Source organism: Odontesthes bonariensis, chromosome 1 (genome assembly GCF_027942865.1).
Source record: "Odontesthes bonariensis isolate fOdoBon6 chromosome 1, fOdoBon6.hap1, whole genome shotgun sequence".
Taxonomy (NCBI): Eukaryota; Metazoa; Chordata; class Actinopteri; order Atheriniformes; family Atherinopsidae; genus Odontesthes; species Odontesthes bonariensis.
The window spans coordinates 48,208,833-48,226,728 of record NC_134506.1 but is presented as its reverse complement, the minus strand read 5'-3'; the positions used below and the strand labels follow the sequence as shown (position 1 = coordinate 48,226,728).

At 47.6% G+C, this 17,896-nt stretch overlaps 2 protein-coding genes across 2 annotated transcripts in view; one reads left to right on the top strand and one right to left on the bottom strand.

Annotated features, from left to right (window-relative positions):
• The window catches only part of galr1b (galanin receptor 1b), a 29,250-nt gene extending 28,103 nt beyond the window's left edge, over window positions 1-1,147 (bottom strand). Inside the window, exon 1 of the mRNA XM_075479861.1 lies at window positions 400-1,147. Coding sequence (XP_075335976.1) covers window positions 400-1,065 — 666 coding nt within the window. The 5' untranslated portion in view covers window positions 1,066-1,147. The remainder of the gene's footprint in view (window positions 1-399) is intronic.
• Window positions 1,148-9,081: 7,934 nt separating this feature from the next.
• LOC142395638 (chymotrypsin B-like) lies at window positions 9,082-16,443 on the top strand. Its single transcript, XM_075478618.1, has 7 exons — window positions 9,082-9,143; window positions 9,266-9,369; window positions 9,449-9,528; window positions 15,007-15,088; window positions 15,166-15,346; window positions 15,949-16,082; window positions 16,165-16,443. Exons 1-7 carry the CDS (start codon window positions 9,092-9,094, stop codon window positions 16,324-16,326), a joined length of 795 nt encoding a protein of 264 aa, XP_075334733.1. The 5' UTR covers window positions 9,082-9,091; the 3' UTR covers window positions 16,327-16,443.
• Window positions 16,444-17,896: the final 1,453 nt, after the last annotated feature.

Genomic DNA, 17,896 nt, shown 5'->3' with positions numbered 1-17,896 from the left:
AATTATATCCAGATTTGAGCAGTGTAACTATTGTAGTTTCCATACAGGACCTAGTTTAGGGCGATCAAAATGCAAAAATGCAGTGAAATGGCCCTTTATGCCCATCCATTAATTTGCTAATCGGATGCCAACTTCAGCGTCGTGTCTCTGGGCTTGATGTGGCGCTCATGTGCCCCCCCTGGAACATTTATAATCACTGCTCCACCCTGCTGCAGAGACCAACTTATATCTGACGCTATCACTTTGGTGCGTGTGTGCGCGCGCCGCCACGCACACCTTTACGCACACCTTTTACGAGCAGAAGGACTTTGCGCGCGCCCTTTGGCCGCTGTTGTGAGTGATCAGCGCGTGTTTTACCGCGCCAGAGTGAAACATTAGCCCGGTTCCGGCGGCACTGACCCGGGTGTAGCAGCAGCAGATGAGCAGCAGCGGCAGCACGAAGCCCAGCCCCAGAATGGACACCCGGTAGGCCGGTCTGGACGCCCCGGACCAGCTCTCCCAGCAGAAGGTGCTGTTCGGGGCGGCGGGGTGGTCGGTGAGCACCTGGTGCTGCGCCACCGGCACCGAGCACACCAGGGACGCGCTCCAGATCACGCACAGCCCGACCAGCGCGTTCCTGGGGCTCCGCGCGTACGCGGACTTTCTGGAGCGCACCACGGCGATGTAGCGGTCCACGGACATGGCCACGAGCGTGAATATGCTGACCAGCATGCTGACGGAGGAGAAGAAGTGGCCGAAGGTGCAGAGGAAGGCCCCGAACACCCACTGGGGCAGCGAGTAGATGGTGGCGTGGAAGGGCACGCAGAAGAGGAGGAAGAGGAGGTCCGCCACGCTCAGGTTCAGGATGAAGATGTTGGTGGGGCTGATGGCGCGCGCTCCTCCGCCGCCGTGCTTCACCCTCCCGATCACCACCATCACCAGAGAGTTGCCCACCACCCCCACCACGAAGATCAGCCCGAACACCACCGGCACGATCACCGCCTCCGCACCGGGTTCGCCGCCCGCTGACCGGTTGGTGTCAGAGTGCTCAGCCCAGCCGGAGGTGTCGTTCCCGGGCAGCGGCATGGTGGAGCTCCGCGTGGAACCTGGAGGGTCAGTGCAGCGCGCGGACTGACTGGGAGACCAGCACCATGATCCGGATCATCCGGGAGCGCGGTCCGGACTGAGCGGAGAGCCGCAAACACCGCAAGCTCCCGGAGTCACGGCGGACCGCTTCCTGTCGGGGATTTCAGAATAAAACTTTTACTGTTTTTACACCAGGAGGCAGGATGCAGAGTCTCAGAGTCCCAGAGTCTCAGTCTCAGAGTCCCAGAGTCCAGACAAACAGGAACCGATTCTGCCTCTGTGTCAAAGGGAAACTACTGCAGCATCCAGCCGGTATCTGTCAGAACACAACAGAACCAGATTAAATGAAATTAAATGAAACTCCCAACATGTCCTGGAACTCTTTCCTTTGCCTAAAGGCTGTTTCTGCAGAATCAGCTGAATTCTGTATTCATACGTAGATCCTGCAGCGGACCCCAGCTGATCAACCACAAACCTTATCTGAAGCTGTGTGTTTATCCCAGGTTTATCCCAGGTTTATCCCAGGTTTATCCCAGATTTATCCCAAGTTTATCCCAGATTTATCCCAGGTTTATCCCAGATTTATCCCAGGTTTATCCCAGATTTATCCCAGGTTTATCCTAGGTTTATCCCAGGTTTATCCCAGGTTTATCCCAGATTTATCCCAGATTTATCCCAGGTTTATCCCAGGTTTATCCCAGGTTTATCCCAGATTTATCCCAAGTTTATCCCAGATTTATCCCAGGTTTATCCCAGATTTATCCCAGGTTTATCCCAGATTTATCCCAGGTTTATCCTAGGTTTATCCCAGGTTTATCCCAGGTTTATCCCAGATTTATCCCAGATTTATCCCAGGTTTATCCCAGGTTTATCCCAGGTTTATCACAGGTTTATCCCAGGTTTATCCCAAGTTTATCCCAGGTTTATCACAGGTTTATCCCAGGTTTATCCCAAGTTTATCCCAGGTTTATCCCAGGTTTATCTGGAACAGAACTGAGTTGCAACAGGTGATGCTTCATGTGTTGCCATGACGATAAACCCTAACAGAAGTTCAACAGGTGACGCTTCATGTGTTACCGTGACGATAAACCCTAACAGAAGTTCAACAGCTGACGCTTCATATGTTACCGTGACGATAAACCCTAACAGAAGCTCAACAGCTGACGCTTCATGTGTTGCCGTGACGATAAACCCTAACAGAAGCTCAACAGGTGACGCTTCATGTGTTGCCGTGACGATAAACCCTAACAGAAGCTCAACAGGTGACGCTTCATGTGTTGCCGTGACGATAAACCCTAACAGAAGCTCAACAGCTGACGCTTCATGTGTTACCGTGACGATAAACCCTAACAGAAGCTCAACAGCTGACGCTTCATGTGTTGCCGTGACGATAAACCCTAACAGAAGCTCAACAGGTGACGCTTCATGTGTTGCCATGACGATAAACCCTAACAGAAGCTCAAGAGGTGACGCTTCATGTGTTACCGTGACAAGAAACCCTAACAGAAGTTCAACAGGTGACGCTTCATGTGTTACCGTGACGAGAAACCCTAACAGAAGCTCAACAGGTGACGCTTCATGTGTTACCGTGACGATAAACCCTAACAGAAGCTCAACAGGTGACGCTTCATGTGTTACCGTGACGATAAACCCTAACAGAAGTTCAACAGGTGACGCTTCATGTGTTACCGTGACGATAAACCCTAACAGAAGTTCAACAGCTGACGCTTCATGTGTTACCGTGACGATAAACCCTAACAGAAGTTCAACAGGTGACGCTTCATGTGTTACCGTGACGATAAACCCTAACAGAAGCTCAACAGCTGACGCTTCATGTGTTACCGTGACGATAAACCCTAACAGAAGCTCAACAGGTGACGCTTCATGTGTTACCGTGACGATAAACCCTAACAGAAGCTCAACAGCTGACGCTTCATGTGTTACCGTGACGAGAAACCCTAACAGAAGCTCAACAGGTGACGCTTCATGTGTTACCGTGACGATAAACCCTAACAGAAGTTCAACAGGTGACGCTTCATATGTTACCGTGACGATAAACCCTAACAGAAGCTCAACAGGTGACGCTTCATGTGTTACCGTGACGATAAACCCTAACAGAAGCTCAACAGGTGACGCTTCATGTGTTACCGTGACGATAAACCCTAACAGAAGCTCAACAGCTGACGCTTCATGTGTTACCGTGACGAGAAACCCTAACAGAAGCTCAACAGGTGACGCTTCATGTGTTACCGTGACGATAAACCCTAACAGAAGTTCAACAGGTGACGCTTCATATGTTACCGTGACGATAAACCCTAACAGAAGCTCAACAGGTGACGCTTCATGTGTTACCGTGACGATAAACCCTAACAGAAGCTCAACAGGTGACGCTTCATGTGTTACCGTGACGATAAACCCTAACAGAAGCTCAACAGGTGACGCTTCATGTGTTACCGTGACGATAAACCCTAACAGAAGTTCAACAGCTGACGCTTCATGTGTTACCGTGACGATAAACCCTAACAGAAGTTCAACAGGTGACGCTTCATGTGTTACCGTGACGATAAACCCTAACAGAAGTTCAACAGGTGACGCTTCATGTGTTACCGTGACGATAAACCCTAACAGAAGTTCAACAGGTGACGCTTCATATGTTACCGTGACGATGAACCCTAACAGAAGCTCAACAGGTGACGCTTCATGTGTTACCGTGACGATAAACCCTAACAGAAGCTCAACAGGTGACGCTTCATGTGTTACCGTGACGATAAACCCTAACAGAAGTTCAACAGGTGACGCTTCATGTGTTACCGTGACGATGATGGTAACAGATCTGATGATGTGTTGGAGGCTCTGATTGGTCGGTGGCTCTGATGGGTCGGAGAATCTGATTGGCTCTGATGAGTCGGAGGCTCTGATTGGCTCTGATTGGTTATAGGCTCTGATGGTCAGAGGCTCTGATTGGTTGGAGGCTCTGATTGGCTCTGAGGCTGCGGTCCTCTGCTCCACAGTTACTGCTGGCTCAGCTCACACAGGAAGCACACATGATAACATCAGACGTGATCACATCAGCAGAAGGGACCAGGCGACATGTTGACCGATGGCAGAGCTAATTTCCTGTCTGATGATTTATCACAGAAATAATTGGTGTGTGTCAACAGATCTGAGGGGTGGGAAGCAGAAGCCCCTCAGAGGGTTTCTTCCTCCATGTTTGAATCTCAGCTTTCAGAGTCAAACCAACAGACTATGAGAACAAAGTGGGATTAACTGAGATCTCACAGTGTTTCTTTGTCCGATTCCTTTCAGCATCAGCACCTGTTGACAGACTGGTTACCGTGGAGATGGAGGAGAGTACCTGGTGACCTGCAGGATGAACTGAATCAGAAGAGAAGCTTCAGTATGATCCTTCACCTGTTTTATCAGAGTTACGCATCATGGGTATGTGCGTGTTTCCACCAAAAGAAAAAAATCAAAATGACTTTTTCACGAGATCCTTTAATCACATTTTCAACATTAGTGAGATGAAGCATGACATCATTGATTGGTGCCTGAGTGTTGGCAGCCTACAGCAGCGGCTCTGGAAATGTTGAGTCTGTCTTTGGTATCATCAGGATATTTTCTGATGAGCTTTTTCTGTCATAATAATGATTTTAAAGCGTTTCTATGACCTGGTTTGGATGCCGTTAACCTGTTGGAGCAGCGAACTGAGCTTTCCAAAGACCCCAAATCCAGATGACCAGATTCAGTTAGTGTGGAAAGATAGTTTAATAACGTATAAGAAAGCCCTTCGTAAAGCTAGAACTGCTTATTATTCATCATTGATAGAAGAGAATAAGAACAATCCCAGGTTTCTCTTCAGCGCTGTAGCCAGTCTGACAAAGAGTCCGAGCTCTGTTGAGCCAGGTGGGGGGTCTGCAAAAGGGTTAGAGGGTCTCCGGCAGAGTTAGGGGGTTAGGGTAAGGTTAGGGGGTCTGCGGCAGGGTTAGGGTAGGGTTAGGGGGTCTGCAGCAGGGTTAGAGTAGGGTTAGAGGGTCTGCGGCAGGGTTAGGGGATTAGGGTAGGGTTAGAGGGTCTGCGGCAGGGTTAGGGGATTAGGGTAGGGTTAGAGGGTCTGCGGCAGGGTTAGGGGGTTAGGGTAGGGTTAGAGGGTCTGCGGCAGGGTTAGGGGGTTAGGGTAAGGTTAAGGGGTCTGCAGCAGGGTTAGGGTAGGGTTAGGGGGTCTGCAGCAGGGTTAGAGTAGGGTTAGAGGGTCTGCAGCAGGGTTAGGGTAGGGTTAGGGGGTCTGCAGCAGGGTTAGAGTAGGGTTAGAGGGTCTGCGGCAGGGTTAGGGGATTAGGGTAGGGTTAGAGGGTCTGCGGCAGGGTTAGGGGGTTAGGGTAAGGTTAAGGGGTCTGCAGCAGGGTTAGAGTAGGGTTAGAGGGTCTGCGGTAGGGTTAGGGGGTTAGGGTAGGGTTAGAGGGTCTGCGGCAGGGTTAGGGGGTTAGGGTAAGGTTAGAGGGTCTCCGGCAGAGTTAGGGGGTTAGGGTAGGGTTAGGGGGTCTGCGGCAGGGTTAGGGGGTTAGGGTAAGGTTAGGGGGTCTGCGGCAGGGTTAGGGGATTAGGGTAGGGTTAGAGGGTCTGCGGCAGGGTTAGGGGGTTAGGGTAGGGTTAGAGGGTCTGCGGCAGGGTTAGGGGGTTAGGGTAAGGTTAAGGGGTCTGCAGCAGGGTTAGGGTAGGGTTAGGGGGTCTGCAGCAGGGTTAGAGTAGGGTTAGAGGGTCTGCGGCAGGGTTAGGGGATTAGGGTAGGGTTAGAGGGTCTGCGGCAGGGTTAGGGGGTTAGGGTAAGGTTAGAGGGTCTCCGGCAGAGTTAGGGGGTTAGGGTAGGGTTAGGGGGTCTGCGGCAGGGTTAGGGGGTTAGGGTAAGGTTAGGGGGTCTGCGGCAGGGTTAGGGTAGGGTTAGAGGGTCTGCGGCAGGGTTAGGGGGTTAGGGTAGGGTTAGGGGGTCTGCGGCAGGGTTAGGGGGTTAGGGTAAGGTTAGGGGGTCTGCGGCAGGGTTAGGGTAGGGTTAGAGGGTCTGCGGCAGGGTTAGGGGGTTAGGGTAAGGTTAGGGGGTCTGCGGCAGGGTTAGGGTAGGGTTAGAGGGTCTGCGGCAGGGTTAGGGGGTTAGGGTAAGGTTAAGGGGTCTGCAGCAGGGTTAGGGTAGGGTTAGGGGGTCTGCAGCAGGGTTAGAGTAGGGTTAGAGGGTCTGCGGCAGGGTTAGGGGGTTAGGGTAGGGTTAGGGGGTCTGCAGCAGGGTTAGAGTAGGGTTAGAGGGTCTGCGGCAGGGTTAGGGGGTCTGCAGCAGGGTTAGGGGGTTAGGGTAGGGTTAGAGGGTCTGCGGCAGGGTTAGGGGGTTAGGGTAAGGTTAGGGGGTCTGCGGCAGGGTTAGGGTAGGGTTAAGGGGTCTGCAGCAGGGTTAGGGGGTTAGGGTAGGGTTAGGGGGTCTGAAGCAGGGTTAGGGGGTTAGGGTAGGGTTAGAGGGTCTCCGGCAGAGTTAAGGGGTTAGGGTAGGGTTAGAGGGTCTGCGGCAGGGTTAGGGGGTGTGCAGCAGGGTTAGGGTAGGGTTAGGGGGTGTGCAGCAGGGTTAGGGGGTGTGCAGCAGGGTTAGGGTAGGGTTAGGGGGTGTGCAGCAGGGTTAGGGGGTGTGCAGCAGGGTTAGGGGGTTAGGGGGTCTGAAGCAGGGTTAGGGGGTCTGAAGCAGGGTTAGGGGGTGTGCAGCAGGGTTAGGGGGTCTGAAGCAGGGTTAGGGGGTCTGAAGCAGGGTTAGGGGGTCTGAAGCAGGGTTAGGGGGTCTGAAGCAGGGTTAGGGGGTGTGCAGCAGGGTTAGGGGGTGTGCAGCAGGGTTAGGGGGTTAGGGGGTCTGAAGCAGGGTTAGGGGGTCTGAAGCAGGGTTAGGGGGTCTGCAGAACTGGAATGAAACATGAACACGTCTGAGGAGGACTGAGGGGCAGCGGGAGCTTAAATAATGGGTAAATGAATGGAACTGATGAGCAGAACATGGAAACTGGGAAAGCAATGATTGAGATTAACAGAGAGAAGACACTGATCCAAGTAAATGATGTAACTGTGACTGGTAACAGAAGACTAAAAGAAAGAAAGATCAGTCTGTGTCGTGTTTCAGACTTTTCAGCTGAAAAAGCAAACTCCACAGGAAAGGAAAGTGTCATCAGTCAGGACTTTGGTTTCAGCTGCTCGGTAACACCCTCATTACTCCCTCTCGGTCATCAGTCTCACTGGCATCATGTCGGCTCTGATGCAGTTTCCTTCATTTCAGAATGTTGGTGGAAATTAATGAGAGAAAAAGGCGGATACCAAACTATGATGAGAGGTTAAATGTTAAAGAAGTTGCTGCACTGACACACAACTTTTTCTTTTTGGAATAAATTCAACTTTGGGTCAGAAATCACAAAATGGCACCAAACTACAATGCAGAAATTTCCCATTTAACAAGTCCCTCGGTCTCTTTTGAACACATTCAGCCCTAATAAAGAAGAAGAACTACAAAGCCTGAGCCTGAGTTTGAAAACAGCCTCCAAAAGGCTGAAACTTGAATGCAAAGGGTTAGTGTGATGGGCTGATTCTGCAGACATGAAATAAAAACATTTAATTGCTTCTGCTGTTCATGACTCCACCATGGACTTCATCCCTGTTCAGACGCAGTATGAGGCCGGGGAATGCAGGCATGTTCCTGGGACAGTTACTTTGTGGGCCCTAACCCATCGAAGACAACTCAAAACTAAAAGCTCAAGCAGCTGAAAGGTGGCAGTTTTTGTAAATGTATTGATTAAAGCTGCTGTTAAACTGCAAAAATGCATCATGGGAGGAGTCTAACTTTCCCTGTTCTGTCAAATTATTATGAAATGGGCAGAAAACAGAGTTTTTACTAAAACATCTTTAGGTTTGAATGATGGATTCCTGACAGCAGCTGCTCTGAGTACGGCTGACTGTTCACACTGTTATATATATCATGTTATATGTTATATATATATATATATATATATATATATATATATGTGTGTATATATATATATATATATATATATATATATATATATATATATAGCTTTAACAGATATATATATATATATATATATATATATATATATATATATATATATATATATATATATATAGCTTTAACAGATATACAACATATATATGTATGTTGTATATCTGTTATCACGCTGTTATCTCAGAGCAGGTCACACATTAACAGCTTCTGAACAGACTGTCGGTCCACCAGCTGGAAAAAAATCCTCTATTTTAGGATCATTGAGCTTATTTCATTCTTTTGATGAATCATTTATTCCCACCTCAGTATGAATGACCTCCCTTTCACAAACTGATAGTTCTTTAATAATTTTTGTTGTTTCTGCTGCTCTGACTGTCGACCAATGAAAGGATTTCATGTTTAAGCACAGAAACAGGAACTCTTTTTACTTAAGATAAAGAGTGTAAAGTTAAATTCAATTCAACTAATTTTTATTTATATTGCGCCAAATACAACAAATGTCATCTCAAGGCACTTAGATAATAAAGTCCAATTCAAGCCAATTGGAATTCAATTAATTGTAATCATAATTATTCATAAAATAATCCAATTCGTTCAAATAGAGCCAATTCAAAAACAATTTCCTAGCTAAGGAAACCAACAGATTGCACTGAATATGTGCTGTTGCTCTTTGGGATGTTCCCACTGACAGAAATGTGACATGTTACGAGCTGTTACGTAACGCTCAGCCGATCAGACACATTCTGATGTCCTGTTTCAATCTGAAAAAAAGGAAACTTCTGTCTGATCAGTAAGAAAATAACACTGAGTCTGAATGTTCTTGGTGCTGGCCAATCAGAGAGCCCCCTCTCAGGGCGTGTGACCCGTGAGAACGCCACCGCCGCCTCAGCCCTGATAACCAGCTGCCAGCTGAACTCTGGGGCCTGATTGGTCGACGCCTCCCGGCCACAGCATAAAACCCCGGCTCGGCTCTTCCTCGGCATCGTCCTCATCACCATGGCTTTCCTCTGGATCGTGTCGTGCCTCGCCTTCGTCAGCGCCGCCTACGGTGAGTCTCACTCAGACTCAGACTTTCAGCTGAACTCAGCTCCACTTTCACACCTCTGACAGATAACTGGTGTTCATGGTTCCCGTTTGTTTCTGACGGTTTCCTTGGTGACCTCCCCTCAGGCTGCGGTGTCCCCTCCATCCCCCCCCAGGTGACTGGCTACGCCCGCATTGTGAACGGCGAGGAGGCGGTGCCTCACTCCTGGCCCTGGCAGGTGTCTCTGCAGGTGAGTCAGCTGACCTCAGCAGACGGCGTCCTTCTCCTCCTCCTCACACGCTGACCTCTGACCTCTCTTTGTCTCGCAGCAATCCAACGGCTTCCACTTCTGCGGAGGATCTCTGATCAACGAGAACTGGGTGGTGACCGCCGCCCACTGCAACGTCAGGTCAGTCAGAACCAAACTAACCAATCAGAGCAGGCGGGGTTACGGGCCCAAACTAACCAATCAGAGCAGGCGGGGTTACGGGCCCAAACTAACCAATCAGAGCAGGCAGGGTTACGGGCCCAAACTAACCAATCAGAGCAGGCGGGGTTACGGGCCCAAACTAACCAATCAGAGCAGGCGGGGTTACGGGCCCAAACTAACCAATCAGAGCAGGCGGGGTTACGGGCCCAAACTAACCAATCAGAGCAGGCGGGGTTACGGGCCCAAACTAACCAATCAGAGCAGGCGGGGTTACGGGCCCAGACTAACCAATCAGAGCAGGCGGGGTTACGGGCCCAAACTAACCAATCAGAGCAGGCGGGGTTACGGGCCCAAACTAACCAATCAGAGCAGGCGGGGTTAGGGGCCCAAACTAACCAATCAGAGCAGGCGGGGTTACGGGCCCAAACTAACCAATCAGAGCAGGCGGGGTTAGGGGCCCAAACTAACCAATCAGAGCAGACGGGGTTAGGGGCCCAAACTAACCAATCAGAGCAGGCGGGGTTAGGGGCCCAAACTAACCAATCAGAGCAGGCGGGGTTACGGGGCCCAAACTAACCAATCAGAGCAGGCGGGGTTAGGGGCCCAAACTAACCAATCAGAGCAGGCGGGGTTACGGGCCCAAACTAACCAATCAGAGCAGGCGGGGTTACGGGCCCAGACTAACCAATCAGAGCAGGCGGGGTTACGGGCCCAAACTAACCAATCAGAGCAGGCGGGGTTACGGGCCCAAACTAACCAATCAGAGCAGGCGGGGTTACGGGCCCAAACTAACCAATCAGAGCAGGCGGGGTTACGGGCCCAAACTAACCAATCAGAGCAGGCGGGGTTACGGGCCCAAACTAACCAATCAGAGCAGGCGGGGTTACGGGCCCAGACTAACCAATCAGAGCAGGCGGGGTTACGGGCCCAAACTAACCAATCAGAGCAGGCGGGGTTACGGGCCCAAACTAACCAATCAGAGCAGGCGGGGTTAGGGGCCCAAACTAACCAATCAGAGCAGGCGGGGTTAGGGGCCCAAACTAACCAATCAGAGCAGGCGGGGTTAGGGGCCCAAAGTAACCAATCAGAGCAGGCGGGGTTAGGGGCCCAAAGTAACCAATCAGAGCAGGCGGGGTTACGGGCCGGACCATTCTGACCCACAGTTAGTGAGTAAGGGACTATTTTCAGCAGCGGATTGATCCAGTTTGGTGCTGCTGGAGTCAAAGGCTACATTTACACTGCAAGTCTTGATGCCCAGATCAGATTTTTTGCCTAAATCTGATTTTTTGTAACGTGTGGTTACACGTACTTCAATAATGTGACTCATATCTGATTCACGCGATTACACTTGCCTATCACCTGAAACATCGCGCATGCCTACTTAAGTGTTTACCAAACTCTGCTGCTGAGGCAAATGGACGACGTTGACATAGGTGTGATGCTAGTGTTGCGGTACACGAGAAGTTCGCCCAACATTGGCAGGATTTTAAGGCAGAGAAGGAGGAAAAGGGCCATTATTGCATCCTCTGCACACGCTGCAATTATTGCCTCCTCAGCTGTTCAGAGGAGTGTCTGGGTGCGAGGCCGATCCCAGGACTGGTGGAGAATGACGTGTGGAACGCAATGTGTAAGAATATCCGATCTGCCTGTTTACAGGGCGGTCACAGTGTCACATATCCGATTCGTATCTGATAAATTTCAACATATGAAGGAGGCCTGTATCCAATCTCAAAATAGCCGAATGCATGCGTCCTCGTCCTATTTACATGGTCAAAAAACATATCCGATCTGTGTCACATGAAAGCAAGAAAATATGAATTGGGTAACATTTAACTGACAGTGTAAATGTAGCCTAAATGAACCAGTAGTTAATCCCATTTAATCCCCGACTTTAGAGAGGGCTCAGTTACACCGAACAGGATACAGTTTCAATCGAGTTCAAGCGGAGGTCTGTCAGCGTTTACATTACATTACATTACATCACATTACGGTCATTCTGCATATGCAAAGCGACTTACAATCAGTGTGTTCCACACCGGTAGGCAAAATAACTTCAGGTCACAAGAAATCATAAGTGCATTTCCTTCCAAAACCAAACAGCTAAGAGCAGAACTAGTGCTAGAGTAAGTACAGTAAGTTAGGTACCGAGACACATGGGAAGATAATTTAGGAAACAAAGACAATTTAGAAAACAAAGACGGTTTAGGAAACAAAGACAGTTTAGGAAACAAAGACAGTTTAGGAAACAAAGACAGTTTAGGAAACAAAGACAGTTTAGGAAACAAAGACAGTTTTAGGAAACAAAGACAGTTTAGGAAACAAAGACAATTTAGGAAACAAAGACAGTTTAGGAAACAAAGACAGTTTAGGAAACAAAGACAGTTTAGGAAACAGAGACAATTTAGGAAACAAAGACAGTTTTAGGAAACAAAGACAGTTTAGGAAACAAAGACAGTTTAGGAAACAAAGACAATTTAGGAAACAAAGACAGTTTTAGGAAACAAAGACAGTTTAGGAAAATAAGACAATTTAGGAAACAAAGACGGTTTAGGAAACAGAAACAGTTTAGGAAACAAAGACAGTTTAGGAAACAAAGATAATTTAGGAAACAAAAACAGTTTTAGGAAACAAAGACAGTTTAGGAAACAGAGACAATTTAGGAAACAAAGACGGTTTAGGAAAATAAGACAATTTAGGAAACAAAGACAGTTTAGGAAACAAAGACAATTTAGAAAACAAAGACAGTTTAGGAAACAAAGACAGTTTAGGAAACAAAGATAATTTAGGAAACAAAGACAATTTAGGAAACAGAGACAGTTTAGGAAACAGAGACAGTTTAGGAAACAGAGACAGTTTAGGAAACAAAGACAGTTTTAGGAAACAAAGACAGTTTAGGAAACAAAGACAGTTTAGGAAACAAAGACAGTTTTAGGAAACAGAGACAGTTTAGGAAACAAAGATAATTTAGGAAACAAAGACAATTTAGGAAACAGAGACAGTTTAGGAAACAGAGACAGTTTTAGGAAACAAAGACAATTTAGAAAACAAAGACAGTTTAGGAAACAGAGACAGTTTAGGAAACAAAGATAATTTAGGAAACAAAGACAATTTAGGAAACAGAGACAGTTTAGGAAACAGAGACAGTTTAGGAAACAGAAACAGTTTAGGAAACTAAGATAATTTAGGAAACAAAGACAATTTAGGAAACAAAGACAGTTTAGGAAACAAAGACAGTTTAGGAAACAAAGACAGTTTTAGGAAACAAAGACAGTTTAGGAAACTAAGATAATTTAGGAAACAAAGACAATTTAGGAAACAAAGACAGTTTAGGAAACAAAGACAGTTTAGGAAACAAAGACAGTTTTAGGAAACAAAGACAGTTTAGGAAACAAAGACAGTTTTAGGAAACAAAGACAGTTTAGGAAACTAAGACAATTTAGGAAACAGAGACAGTTTAGGAAACAGAAACAGTTTAGGAAACAGAGACAGTTTAGGAAACAGAAACAGTTTAGGAAACAAAGACAGTTTAGGAAACAAAGATAATTTAGGAAACCACAGTTGGTCGTCCAGGGTCACACCCAGATTCCTCGCAGTCTGAGGTGGCGTCAGCACGGAGTCATCCATGGTGATGGCCAGGTCTCTGAACGGGCAGCCCTTCCCCGGGAGAAACACCAGCTCAGTCTAAGGTTGAGCTTAAGGTGGAGCATCCACATCCACCCCGAGATGTCTGCCAAGCAGCAATGCCTCCACTGGGGTGTCAGAAGGGGGCAAAGACAGACTCAGCTGGGTGTCATCTGCATAGTAGTGGTAGGAAAAGTTATGGGAGTGGATGATAGAGCCAAGAGATGATGTGTAGAGGGAGAAAACGTTTAACGTGTGTTTCCTGTGATCTTTGAGCCTTTAACGTGTGTTTAGCGTGTGCTTAAGGTGTGCTTAACGTGTGCTCAACGTGTGTTTAACGTGTGCTTAACGTGTGTTTAACGAGTGTTTAACGCGTGTTTAACGTGTGTTTAACGCGTGTTTAACGTGTGTTAAACGTGTGCTTAACGTGTGCTTAACGTGTGTTTAACGAGTGTTTAACGCGTGTTTAACGCGTGTTTAACGTGTGTTAAACGTGTGTTTAACGCGTGTTTAACGTGTGTTTAACGCGTGTTTAACATGTGTTTAACGTGTGTTTAGCGTGTGCTCAACGTGTGCTTAAGGTGTGCTTAACGTGTGCTCAACGTGTGTTTAACGTGTGCTTAACGTGTGTTTAACGAGTGTTTAACGCGTGTTTAACGTGTGTTTAACGCGTGTTTAACGTGTGTTTAGCTGTGCTTAACGTGTGTTTAACGAGTGTTTAACGTGTGTTTAACGCGTGTTTAACATGTGTTTAACGTGTGTTTAGCGTGTGCTCAACGTGTGCTTAACGTGTGCTTAACGTGTGCTCAACGTGTGTTTAACGTGTGCTTAACGTGTGTTTAACGAGTGTTTAACGCGTGTTTAACGTGTGTTTAACGCGTGTTTAACGTGTGTTTAACGTGTGTTTAGCTGTGCTTAACGTGTGTTTAACGTGTGTTTAGCTGTGCTTAACGTGTGTTTAACGTGTGTTTAACGAGTGTTTAACGTATGCTTAACGTGTGCTTAACGTGTGCTTAACGTGTGTTTAGCGTGTGCTTAACGTGTGTTTAACGAGTGTTTAACGCGTGTTTAACGTGTGTTTAACGCGTGTTTAACGTGTGTTTAACGTGTGTTTAGCTGTGCTTAACGTGTGTTTAACGTGTGTTTAGCTGTGCTTAACGTGTGTTTAACGTGTGTTTAACGAGTGTTTAACGTATGCTTAACGTGTGCTTAACGTGTGCTCAACGTGTGTTTAACGTGTGCTTAACGAGTGTTTAACGCGTGTTTAACGTGTGTTTAACGCGTGTTTAACGTGTGTTTAACGTGTGTTTAGCTGTGCTTAACGTGTGTTTAACGTGTGTTTAACGAGTGTTTAACGTATGCTTAACGTGTGCTTAACGTGTGCTTAACGTGTGTTTAGCGTGTGTTTAGCGTGTGTTTAGCGTGTGCTAAACGTGTGCTTAAGACGTGCTTAACGTGTGCTCAACGTGTGTTTAACGTGTGCTTAACGTGTGTTTAACGAGTGTTTAACGTGTGTTTAACGCGTGTTTAACGTGTGTTTAACGCGTGTTTAACGTGTGCTTAACGTGTGCTTAACGTGTGCTTAACGTGTGCTTAACGTGTGTTTAACGTGTGTTTAACGTGTGTTTAGCGTGTGTTTAGCGTGTGCTTAACGTGTGCTTAACGTGTGTTTAACGTGTGTTTAACGTGTGTTTAACGTGTGTTTAACGTGTGTTTAACGCGTGTTTAACTTAACGCGTGTTTAACTTAACGCGTGTTTAACTTAACGTGTGTTTAACGCGTGCTTAACGTGTGTTTAACGTGTGCTTAACGTGTTCAACGTGTGTTTCCTAACAGGACCTACCACAATGTGATCGCTGGGGAGCACAACAAGGGCTACGGCTCCAACGAGGACATCCAGGTGCTGAAGCCCGCCAAGGTGAGAGGCCCCCTGCAGAGCGCCAGCTTTCAGAACAAACCCACCTGCCCCCACTAACCCCCCCTGCTGCCCCCCAGGTGTTCACCCACCCCTCCTGGAACCCGAGCACCATCAACAACGACATCACCCTCATCAAGCTGTCCTCGCCCGCCCGCCTGGGCACCAACGTGTCCCCCGTCTGCCTCGCAGAGTCCTCCGATAACTTCGCCGCCGGCATGACCTGCGTGACCTCCGGCTGGGGCCTGACCCACTACGCCTGTGAGTCTCACGCACACACGTGCACGTGCACGTGCACACATGCTGCCGGCGCCCTGTCGGTGTCACAGTGAACCTCAGAATGCTTCCTGGCTCACACTGGAAAAAAAGTCTTACCAAGTATATTTGTCTCATTGAGTCTCTCATTCCACTTAATATCAGACACAACTGCCTAACAAGCACCATTTCAGCCAGATATAGGGACTTGTTTGAACACAATACATCTGGAATATCTTGTTAAGTGAAAAAGTCTTGAAAACAAATTGTTTTGAGTCGGATTTCACATGAAACAAGCTTTTTTTTTTCATTTGAAGAGGTTTTGAAGCTAATTTCAAGATCACTTTTATCTCAAAAGTCCCAAATATCACATTTTATTTCAAGAAATCTTGACAGGCCGATTTTCACTAGTTCCATTGGCAGATTTTTTTTTGCTTATTTCAAGCAAAATCGTCTTTTATTTGTTGTTTTTTTACTTATTTTTGGAGGGGCATTTTTTCCAGTGCAGATCCAGGCCTGATTAGACACATTTAAACTGACGCTCAGCTGACCCAGGAGAAGTGATGAGGTCACCAGGTGTGTCTCACCTGTGAACCTGTCTCCCACAGCTCCCAGTACTCCCAACAAGCTGCAGCAGGCCGCCCTGCCCCTGCTGTCCAACGAGCAGTGTAAGAGACACTGGGGCAGCAACATCTCCGGCGTGATGATCTGCGCCGGAGGAGCTGGCGCCACCTCCTGCATGGTGAGGCCCCGCCCACCTGCCTGCACCACCTGCCTCAGACTGACCCGTGTGTCCTGACATCCTGTGTTTGTTGCCTTTTCAGGGCGACTCTGGTGGTCCCCTGGTATGCCAGAAGAACAACGTCTGGACTCTGGTGGGTATCGTGTCCTGGGGAAGCAGCCGGTGCTCCACCAGCACCCCCGCCGTCTACGCCCGCGTCACCGAGCTCCGCGGATGGGTCGACCAGATCCTGGCCGCCAACTGAACGCTCACGGCCGAGCCGCCGCCAACAGGGCGACCGGCGGCCCCTTGAGGGCCCAGAACCCGGGACGCTACCTGCTGAGTGTGAGGAAACTGAGCCATAATAAAAAGCTGTAAAGCAGTGACTGTGTTTGGGTTCGGTCTCTTCTTCTTCTTATCTTAACCCATTGGCGCCTAAAGCACCTGCAAAAAAGGCTGCTCAATGCCTAAGCCAGTTTTTAGAAAAGGTCCCCAATGCCTGAGGGTTATTTGAACTAAAAACAATTCATTGAAAACACCTAAGAAAAATTTAAAAAAATTTTCGCTGGCTGGATTATATAATCAATGTTGGACATTTGGTTCATGTAGTTTTGCTTTATGATTCAGGATAATACCCAATGCTGCTATTTATTATACTACTATTACTATACTGTTACTATACTATAACTGAATCATAATCATAATATCAGCAATAATAATGAATGATAAAAAAAACCCTGCAATATATCTTGCATTGTGCAGTTATACTGTAAACTTCAGTGACACGACTTCTAAAACATCATAGTTGTCATACTGCAGTAATTCGCACCGGGCTCTCTTTTTTTTGACATAAGGCCAACGCCACTCAAATAAGAATGAGAAGTCGTCAGAATGCAGCGCAAGAATAAATAATTACATCATGTCGAAACGATCTCGTGCCATCACTCGGGCTACATTTGTCTGATACAGCCACTTGCTCTGCCTCCAGTACTCCCGGCGAGTTGGTAGTTTGATTATTCCAAAAGTTAGGCAGAGACCGATGAAAGATTTCATCTCCTGCTTTGACACGGGGCTCCACTTCGAGTTGGATGGTGTGGCCGCGCCAACTCCACATCACTTCCATCGCTGTCACAGTATGTCTCGTTAACTGCGGCCATTGTAGCCGAGCTGTCAAATTAGCTACAAACGCACTATTGCAGAACAGGCTACTGGAAAACACCCACCTCATGTGTATTTGAACCAATTATTGTGCATTACATGCTGCATGCGTCTTGAAAATAATGATAAATGAACAATGTTGCGCTACGCAACAACCGGCGTCAATGGGTTAAAACCAGCAGCAATTCTACATAGCAGTCAGAGTATAGAAAAAAGCAGCCTGGTAAAAAGTTGACTTGCTTATTCTGGATGAATCAAGGAGTTCACAGTCCCTCCAAAAGTTAAAACACACACTGAGCTAACACTGACTAAAAAGAACTTGGGTCATGCAGACCCCTCCCACAGATTAACAGTTGGCCACTTTTGGCTGAAACTAGTCTCAATGGGGGCTGTTATCACACAATGAAACTAAACCACCAGCAAGCGTACTTAGCAGTTTCTTGTGTACCAGGCTGCTTTTTGCTATACTCAAGATCATATTTCTGTCGTATTTGTTCAAATGTAAGCATCACTCCTTTATCAAATAAATGTCCCAGAGTTAAGATCCCCTTCTCCTCCCATATCCTAAACCCCATGTCTGAGTGGGCTGGGGCAAAATCCATGTCCTGGTATATCGGAGCTAGCGAGGACAATATTGTAGAACGACCCTCCAGCTTTCTCATTGCTTGCCAGGCTCT